This window comes from Diachasmimorpha longicaudata, chromosome 2 (genome assembly GCF_034640455.1).
Source record: "Diachasmimorpha longicaudata isolate KC_UGA_2023 chromosome 2, iyDiaLong2, whole genome shotgun sequence".
Taxonomy (NCBI): domain Eukaryota; kingdom Metazoa; phylum Arthropoda; class Insecta; order Hymenoptera; family Braconidae; genus Diachasmimorpha; species Diachasmimorpha longicaudata.
Window position 1 is genome coordinate 8,387,614 of NC_087226.1, and position 10,365 is coordinate 8,397,978.

The 10,365-nt window shown below is 39.0% G+C and overlaps 1 protein-coding gene across 2 annotated transcripts; it reads left to right on the top strand.

Annotated features, from left to right (window-relative positions):
- The first annotated feature begins 3,235 nt into the window (after window positions 1–3,235).
- On the top strand, window positions 3,236–7,240 carry LOC135170278 (uncharacterized). 2 transcript variants are annotated; one of them, XR_010300349.1, is made up of 3 exons: window positions 3,236–4,206; window positions 4,277–4,400; window positions 4,717–7,240. XR_010300349.1 is itself a non-coding variant. In XM_064135968.1 (2 exons), the coding sequence occupies exons 1-2, from the start codon at window positions 3,847–3,849 to the stop codon at window positions 4,325–4,327; spliced, it is 411 nt and encodes a 136-aa protein (XP_063992038.1). In that variant the 5' UTR covers window positions 3,236–3,846; the 3' UTR covers window positions 4,328–4,445. The 2 variants fall into 2 exon arrangements, 1 of the variants encoding a protein (XP_063992038.1); XM_064135968.1 differs by lacking the exon at window positions 4,717–7,240 and having other exon boundaries at window positions 4,277–4,445.
- Window positions 7,241–10,365: the final 3,125 nt, after the last annotated feature.

The following is a 10,365-nucleotide window of genomic DNA, read 5'->3' on the forward strand; positions in this document are numbered from 1 at the left end:
CATACACCTCCACCCAACCCACCACGATAATGTAAAAGTGCCTATCTATCCATTTCTACTGTAGAACGTGCCACCGTAGTTAAGATACCAGACGTTTTACTTATGTTACTGCATACCCCGTATCTCCAGTATATCTGACGCTGCATGAATGCACAATTCAATTCCGTGATCGTGGTTTCTCCTATTTTTCAGCATCTTGTTACGTAAAAAAGTGCGTATTCATCAGATTCACGGAGAAATGACGGTAGAAAATGAAAATAAAGCTCCAAAACAACTAGCGGTGAATCATAAATGACTAGTCATTATCCAGCGATGGAGTATCTAATTCACAACAGCCGATTAAATACGTTTCCTCGGAAAGAAAAATCGTGTGAAATCCATCGCAGAATCATAATAACTAAAAACCCCATTGTTATTTACAACTTCTCCGCAAAATAACTGAATAAAAATTCAATATGAAAATGATCAGCGGTCGTTACAAGACAAAAGACTTTGAAGAAAGTGAAGAGGCATTCGAATAAAATTCACTCCAATGCCCTGAGAAAAAATTACTCCTCACAATAACAGCAACTTTGTTCATCGACAGATTTTCCCTTTCGCTTTCGAAGAATAATTTTCAAATCCAGGAATTTATTCCATGCGACTGGAACATTTTACATTAACAAGTCTATGAATTTCCGGCTAAAGTTTTATTGAACTAATCGGTAGGTTCCAATTTCGGAAAAAAAATCAAATAAAAAGTTTTAGTCGGAGAAAACGATCTTCGTTAACGATTGAATTATTTAAAAAATAGTCCATCGAGAGGAAAATATGAGGTTTCATTTCTAAATTTTTTTATTTTCTGGAGTGAAGAATACGCTCTGACTCACGGAGAGAAAAATTATTGGAAAATTACGTGCCTCTTGCGTAATATATCAGTTGCAAGAATATTTGGTAAAAATTACGGAACAGTTACGTACTTTTTCAGTGAATTTTCTGGAAAAAGACCAGAACGTTCAATAAAAACTTGACTTTTGACTGGTAGATTACGGAACAGGTGCGTGATTTGTCAAGAATTTTTCTCTCCGTCCGGTAATGGATGTTTGTCCAAAAAAATACCTCGTCGTATAAAATTAAGTGATTACGTTATTACTCCCGTATAATTGATTGTCAAGGCAAATGCAGGCGAGGTACGTGCCGATAGTAGCTTGACACAGGATATCAGCTTATGGAGGGTCCAGTAGCAGGATATCGTACGAGATTCAGAGGGAGAAACAGCTTGCGGGATATTCCCGAGGATGACATTACAGACCGATGACATTACCACTATAGACTGTTGGAAACTACCCGATACACACAGCATCCTGGCAGTCAACCTCAGAATTGTTATGGGGTGGGCTCACATCAGCCTGATTGGAATACGTTCATCAGGCAAAGTGCGAGGATTATGCTATTGCCTTCCGCAAATATCCTACACCCGAAAAAGAATGTTCAAAGCAACATTAATCGGCTTGATCCCGTTCGGGCGATAGTCAGTAATTAATCGTCTGAATGAAGTGACGAACAAAGGAAGCAACCTGATAAAGCTTGACAGGTAATACTGACTCATTCTCAGTCCCATGAAAACGTAATAATTGCTAATATGAATAATAATAAGCGTTGACATCAGTGGAAAAAGAATTATAGACCTGACAGAAATAGCCGAGAAGCCTGTAATTATCGTGATGCGATAATTTATCGCTTGAGCGTTGGTTTATTATCGCTTTCGTGACGTAGGACCTTTTTATTCTGGCTCATGTGGAGTTGTGATGAGGCAATGAGAATAAATTTTGATAGGAAAAGTAAAATATTTTACGGAACAAAACTCATTCTGACAGTTAATAAAACAGTTCAATTATTTAGGAATTGAAGACGATAAAATCGGAAATATATTCTAATCACTTTTAAGATTAAGGATGTCTAGACACTTTGTAAACGATAACAAAAAATAGTAATTCTTTGCAACATGTTTTTTGAATAATGCGATTTTTTCATATATCTCATTTAATTTAATTGACAATCCAGAGCTAGAAATCGTCGCTATTTTTAACATGATTATTTACATTGAAAAGTAGGGATTTGACGAGTTCTTCTTTAATTATCTAAATATCAATGAAAATTATGGTAGAAAAAAAAATTTACCTCGATCGCAGGTAATCATCTTCTCCTCAAAGATATTAAAATCTTCAGCTGAAGTGATGAAGGCCAGTGAAAGTTGTCGGTATGACTCATAATCTCAAATGTTTCGTGCTACTTATCGTATGATCTAAACTTGACACAAAGAGATATATTGCCCGATTTGGTAATTTAATAAGGTTCTAATACCTCTCATCGCAATACCTTCGGGCTTTTCGGAGAATGAATAGAAGCGGAAACGCACATGGCAATTATCTATCGTACGTGGTGCACCGCAACGTGTTTGGCCTTGACGCCGTGGAGGTTATGCACGCATTGTGGAATTAGAAAAAAAAATAGATATGCGTGGAAAACAATGGGTGGAAAAACTGCGGGCCAGCTCGTTTCTCCGAGCTTTGGGGGGTTATCAGCGACTGGTGATCGACAATATGTCATTTCCGGGATTTATGGGGACTCAGTGACTAGACTATTTTCATGCTCAATTTGGAAATTAGGTAGATTAGATTGTGATTTTATCATTTTTTTATTTGACAAGAAAATTGGGTGGAGGTGGGGAAGTGATTAGAATTGATTTGTGAATTACTAGATTACGAGTGGAGGCGATTGCACGCGTCTGATTAGGTGGCACCGTTACTCCTTCGAATCCAATTGTGTGACCGGTGTAAAAACCCGTGTAATATTTTAAATATATCTTAATTTAAGACATTGAATTTTCGTCAAATACGAATGACAATTTTCGGAGAAGCCCGAGGCATATCTCCCAATTCTCGGGCAATAATAAACTCAACCACAAGTTGACTTTGTCCCGCGTCAAGTCCTGCGGTTTTCCATCAAATACACCACGTCACGCTATATTTCTACTATGAACCGTCATAATACCGACTAGACGATCCTTATCATTCACCCGTGAATATGCCAAGCAACACGAAAATATTGTTCCGGATGTAATCAGTGTCAAGTGGCCCAATGCAACGCTTACAGTCCTGAAAATTACCGAATTGCTTTCTATGTGAAACAAGGGCTGCCATAAATTAATTTGATTAATTTACGATGAACATTACTAGACACAATCTATGCCCCCAGATATATTCATCAAAAAATTGCAGCAAGCGTTAATTTTACCCTGAAATGTCAAGTCATAAATAACGACATTCTTTTGAATATCAGTGGACTTGTAATTGTTCCCCTTTGATTATTCAATTTTCCTAAATCAAGTCATCATCAGTAAATCAATCTTTTTCTAAAGATTCGAAATGATGGATTATCTGCTCCGCAGGAGATCCAACGACTGCTAAAATACTAGAACTCCATCAAGGTCGATTTGCTTTCCCCTGCCCCCACCATTTATTGTTTCGCCTTGGCCAAACCTGTGAAGAGGTTTGCCGTAGGTTAGGCATATCCTTGAGTCAGCCCAGCAAAAAAAGAGCGGTGCGCATTCTAATTGTGAATTCTCGGCTTCACCAGACGTTTTTTCAACAACCGTTACACGAGCCCAAATTTCCCTACGCTTCTGACGTCAGACTGATTATTATTTTTTTTTCAAATGATGTGTTCAATGGAGGTGTTTACGGGATTGCGTGATGCAAAAGGAGGTTTATAGCTTCGATTATAGACGTTTTATTCTGTGAAGTATGCACAATCGTGGTCGACGGTCGGACGAATGTGTAAAGAACACGCCACCGTCATCAGCCAATGGCGGTGGTTCAGGGTTTTTCTGGTTCGTTGCTATTGGTCCATAACCTGCTAATGACTCATCCAGAGATCGACCGGGAATTCGTCGCTTGTTGCTTTCTAAAGGAAATAATAATTCTTGGTGGATTTTTGATAATTCATGGATTTAATGCTGATTCTGCCGATAGCAACGATAATTGTGAAATTCCGAGTTATTGCGTCTTGCTATTTCACTCCGGTCTGACCCAATTCAGCGACCAAACCACCGATAAGAGTTATCACAATCAGTACGGGCAATCCAAGTGTCCAGTACCCGCGGGGCAAAAAGTATGCCTTGACTCATCGAGACGAAATGCCGATGACTTCCGTGAAATAAGCCAGGTTAGTCAGAACTACCGTGAATCACGTAATTTTTACTTATTTCTTTCACTTTTTACTGTCTCTTTTTTAGATGGAGAACAGGCTGAAGGTGTTCACTCGCGCCGCTGGATGCGTTTTGTAGGGATTTCTGCTTGAGCATCCTATGAGTCATCGTCGAGGAAGATCGGCGGTTGTTTTTTAAGCTGGGACAACAGGTTAGTTTGAACTTTTGATATTCTGAAAAATATTGTCGTTTCAGACCGGAGAATAATGATATCATCGTCATTAATTAATTAAATTGATAGCAAGAGACGTATTTTCCTGAATTTTCCAAGTCTGAGAGGCTGATACCATTGAAAATCAAAAAATACATTTCTCCGATAAGTAATTGACCCGTCAATTATTCTTCCAACTAAGAAGTGATTTCGATGACTCGTGAGGGCCTTTCGATATCTCTCTCTCTTCGCATCACCTTCCTCCAACTTTCGAATCATATTCCTATGATTCACAATGTTGACTCCTTCGTTTTAGTCCCACCGGCCTGCGACCAATTACAGTTAAATACGGATTATAATCCCACGTCACACATGAAATTCTGGGCGTCATCGGTTATGAATGAAGTCACAAGTGTTGCACATTTCCCGGTGCATTTCCTACTCGTGCCTCTCCATAAAAAAAGTAGCGATATACTTTGGACAGAAAAGGACAGACTTTTTATGCACTTATCGAGCCGATGAGTAATACTAGTTGTTGGTTATGCATACGAGACTACTATAACCTCCAGAGTGACGCGCAAAAAGCATAAATGATGAAGCCACTATCTCCTCATCGACGAGCTAACAGATAGATACGCAATAATTGTGAATCCACGAATTAAATCACATGGAGTTATCCGTTGTATTTTTATTCTCATTTTCAAATGTGATTTTTATTTTTTCGCGGTTCGTGTCCAGACCGCTGTGTTTACGACGATAATATCATGCGTGCTTATTAGACTGAATAGTTCTTTTGGTTTTTAATGCGTAATGACAATTTCTTTTGTTCGATGGGTAATTACAGGGCACTTGACGGCTGATCCCTAGAGGATCAGGTGAATTTTTTATGGCAATTTTAATTCAGTTGTAAGTTTCAAATTAGAGGGTTGACAGGTGGTCACGATCTTCTTTTTCGGGATTTTTTAGTGCATTTTTTTTTAATATCAAAGTTTGTTTAGAGTTTTATTGAAAGCGATTGTAGTTTTGTGAAGATAGCCAGTCTTTCTTTTTCCTGGAAACGATTTTGTGAATTCGTCTGCGGAACATTTCTATTTTGAGAAGTTCAAGTAAGTTGATTTTTTTTTTCTTGTCTCCTTAATTAGAGGGGCAATGAAAGATATTTCGCAACGGTTTTATTACTGTGGACTTATCAGAGGACGATTCTTCATTTGAAACTGACCGAAAAGGTTTTAAATTTATTTATGGTAAAGTACATTAGCTACGCTAAAATTTTGTAAAGACTGTAATATTTAATCAGGAAGATATTTCCAAAAAAAAAATGATAGAATCATTCTGACGCAACTGAGTCTATCAATTCGAATACCTGGATTGAAATGATGATCTCCAAAAGCTGTAAAAAGGAGAAATATTTATTAAAAAAAGATCTCAATGTTTTTATCCTCCAGAAGTGATGAAAGACCTCCTGAATTCTCATTATCTCCATTGATCGAATGAAAGCTTTGCCTTATATTTGAATACCGAACATCTGTGTTCCCTTAAAAGAGAAAAAAAAACGCTGAAAAGGCAGAGCACACCTGCGAAGAAGTAACATTCGACTAAGAAAGCATTCAATGCAAAAACCTGACCTATCGCAATGCACGAAAGATGGCGTGACCATGGAGGGGTGTACTTAGGGCCTTATTCAGGAGCAGGTATTCGTCATGGAGCAATTTTTTTCGATGAAAAGAGGGCCAACAGAAAGGGCAGCAGCTCAAACAGTGCGAGGGCCTTTTGTTCGTCAAAATCAGAGTTTTTAGGCTCCACGGGAGGAGGCTGATCCACCTGCGAGTTGGAACAGGTCGTAACAGGTCGGATCAAGACTGCCTCTCCCTCAGACGCCCTTTAGCTCCTTCTTCCCCCTCCCCCACTTGATTTTTCACAAAAACCAGTTTTGCGATACCTGAGGACCCGGATAGACGTCTTGGGACGAAATAGGGATAAACGAGTGCGGGAGATGATATCGGGGGATTTTGATTCGGCTGGAATCGAATTTCAAATGATTTTGGGTCGAACGGGCGGAACTAATTTTTTACCAAATATTTCTCTCTGTATATCAATGACCAACACTTCAAAATTTGAGTTCCAGTGTAAAAATCAGCTGGTGAGTCGGGCGTTGTCAAAAAAACAGCCACTAAACGGAGTCTCCGATTTCCCCCCATATTTGACAGTCAGGTTGGGCCCTCCCGCTATTCCACCAGATGTAGAAAACATGTTGGTTATTTTCTTACCAAATAAAAAGATATTTTTCACTCGAAAAGAGCTACCACCAGACCAATAAATGAAAAAGTCGACCAGACACCAGCGGCCCCAGGATTTTAGTACAACGTAGTAGGACTGAAAACTGGTCTCCGTATATCTTTATGGGATCGCACTCTCGGTCCCAAACAACATGTGGAGGGAAAAAAAACCACGGGGCCCACAAATGCAGGGACAAAGAATCAAGTGGTGGCCCGGGGAGACACACAGGGGAGTAGTGGGAGAGACGAGGGAACCCGGTTCCGAGAATTGAGCATCGTTTTCTTGGAGTTTCGTTTGCCCTACCACGAACACGATACCCGAGACCAAAACATCATGGGTCTCGGGCAAAACGTGTGCAACAAAACGTGGAATTTATGGAAAAGCGGAATAACCGTTGAGATCTTTGGGTTTTGGGGGGCCTTGGATGCTGTGAGATGGTAAAAATTCAGGTGAGAAGTGGAGACCGTGATGAAATTCACGAGGATTTTCCGGGTGAAATCGGCGAGTTCAATTTCAGGTTGAAATTTATGGCAGAATAAAAAATCAGGTCCTTGTACCTAATTTTAGGTTCAAGTTAACGCGATAATTATCAGAAAATTTAATAATCTTTTCGATAATGTAAAAGACTTGACCTAGTGAAGTGTTATATTTAACATAATGGAATAAATTCATAATCGAAAACAAATCAGTTGAAAATAAATAAATTGTAGAAGGAAACAAGAGGCAAAATGGGTAATTGGGGTAAAGTCCGAAACAGTGGTTAGCGTAGGTGGGCCCTTGGTATCTAATCACAGTTATTTACCGACTCCAAGTCTCCCTTCACTTTTCCATTTTTTTATTTAAGGTCTATGGTGCATTTTAATAAAGCCCCAGCCACAACCCCCCAGAACATTGGGTGAATAAACGAGGATAGTGGTAGAAAAGTGAGTGAGAAAAATACATCCCCACAGGTCTCACCGTATGGGAAATAGCCTCGGGGCCCCCTCCAACGTGCGGATAATCGGTGGGCGGTCGAACGCAGATTATGGTAAACCAAAAATAATGATAAATCGCGCACCGAGTCACTTAACACCAGTGCAACAGCCCATGTACACCAATGAGAGAACTTTTTTTTTATCTCAAGATTGGGAATTTTCGGTTTTTCGGAGGGAGAAAAATGATTTTTAACCGACGTGAGTAGCATTTTTACGTGCCATTCTCGTGCAGAACGCCCACGTGATGGTTTCCGGTGAACAGCCCTCAGGGTTGAACTCGTGATGAGAAGATTGTGATTTGATATTTTTTTTCAATTTATTAGGATAACTGAGATATTCTCAGCCATCAGATAATGTTCATCGTATTTATTCAAATTTGTGGTGAAATTAACGGTCAAATACAAATTCAGGTTCGGTCCTGAATTGAATCGATAAAGAGAAATTCAGGCATACAGGTATACCTGAGTTTAACCACCTGCCTAAATACAGGTCCAACTTTGGAGTTCAGAACAATCACAGTTTTGAAGTCCTGAACTTGCGATTTTTTGCAAGGAGAAAAACTGATTTTGTGCCGGCATGATAAGTAGTTTCAGGTGCCCTCTCATGCAGGACGCCCACGCGATGGTTTCTACTGAACAGTCCCGAGGGTTCCCCTCATAATGACAAGAATATTATCTGACATTTATTGAAATATTTCTGAATCATAAAAAAAAATAGTTTTTATGAGTGTCTTCGCAGAATCGCCTCATTTCCACCCAACAAGATATATTTTAAACATCGCGCAGTGTCTAACCATGCAAATACCTGGTATAAAATTAAAGCTCTTTATTCTCACCTTAGGTAGATATCTTAATCGCTTGGGGAAAGTAATTTCAGGTATGAATTATTGGCGTTGAGCATTCTATTAACATTGTCCGAGAGGGAGAGCACTTTTGGAAGAAGAAAAAATGTAAATCATTTCATCGAAGAATTAATTTGAAGCAACGATTCATTATGAATAGTTCATAATTAATTAACGACTGTATAAAATAATATAAATACCAATTCATATTTTTTGCCGGAATAAAACGAATATGGCAGGAGGATCGTAAATTCCTACAATTAACAAAAATGATAGTCTCCATAAACGATTAAATTATTAACTCTTCAGGAATGCATAAAAATTCACAACTTCCAGGGAATCGTGACGGTCAATAATCCCACAAATATATATCACGAAACAGGTTGACGAACCCGGCTTTACATTGTGTCACCTGTGCTGCGAGCCATGTCGGTTAGTTACCCAGAGTAAGATGCGTCATCTCAAATCGCAATCCGGCATCCACACACTCAAACTTGGCCGAGTGCAATGTCCGGTTGGGTGTATGCCGCTTTACGTATCCTGTCCTTTTTTTCCCCTTACCTCCTTATCCTCATTTCGTCGAATCAAAACAAAACCGTGTGGAATGTATATAACGCATGTATAAGGGGTTTATGGCGAGATAGCGATGCAATGAGGTGGTTTTAGTGGACAAAGGCATTGCAGTCAAACACCTAATAAAATTGAATTGTTATCATTTTTACAGGGAAATTTACACTGTCTTGCTGGATTTATTTACAATTTTGCGTGATGTTGTACGGGGTGGATTTGCAGAAGGATAATTAAAAAAATATTTAAGCAAAAAAAAATGTGATAAATTATCATTTCCGAATTAATTCTCTGAATGAAATAAATGCACATCTATTCATCCGAAAATTCAATTAATTTTTTCCCAGAATACTATTCTCCCCATTCCCATTCTCCCCTCTTCACCTTTCGAAATGGGTGGTGCAGGTTGTGATCAGGTTAAATATAAAAAAAAAAAACGGCACCGGTGACTAATCGCCATTCTAGCACACGCATACCCACACGTGAAGAGGAGTGTACGGCAAAGGGTGACTTCCGAGGGGGAGCTATAGCCCGTCATCATCATCGCCACCACCACCATAGACTCCTGCATGAGTCATCGGCAGCGCACCGGGGCCCATCCGTTTGCCAGTCCCAGGGACTCCAGACGTATTTCAACCTGTGGAGAACTAGTACAACACTTCGATCTAATGCTAATCTCGTTAGAGCTCAACGTACGCCTTGCACACTGGTGTTAATTGTCGAGCTGGGAGAATAATACGTGAAAATAGTATTTACAAATATTATATTTTTACGGAGAGCGTTTGGAGGGGTTCATTTGCATAAGAATTAACGGGAATCATTACATAGGATGTAATAATTATTATGGGAGTGATGCATTGTTGTCGATTTTTTTATTAATACAAGAAACTCTAAACTTCATTATTCAAATATTAATTAGGGATGAAATGGGGACTCTCATAACTAGAGGAGAACAGAGGGAAAATAATGACTTATGATATTACTACATATTCTGCGATGAATTGTTTCATCTTTATTTCTCGAAATATAATCAATTTCATTGTTTTTTTCTCACTTTGTTGTAATAACTGACATTACCCTCAATCACGAACTCTTATCGATCAATTCCCCATGTGTCATATCCACTGAAAATATGGCATGTTAAATCGATTCAGAAACCTCCAATAGTGTTACAGAAATTCATCAAAAAAATTGAACAGCTCACAGTCATTCAACAATGTCAACTGTTCGTACCAAAACACGCCAGAGGAATAAATGAAATGCATTTTCACTGGAGTGCATACTTCGATACTTGCGCGTTATGCTA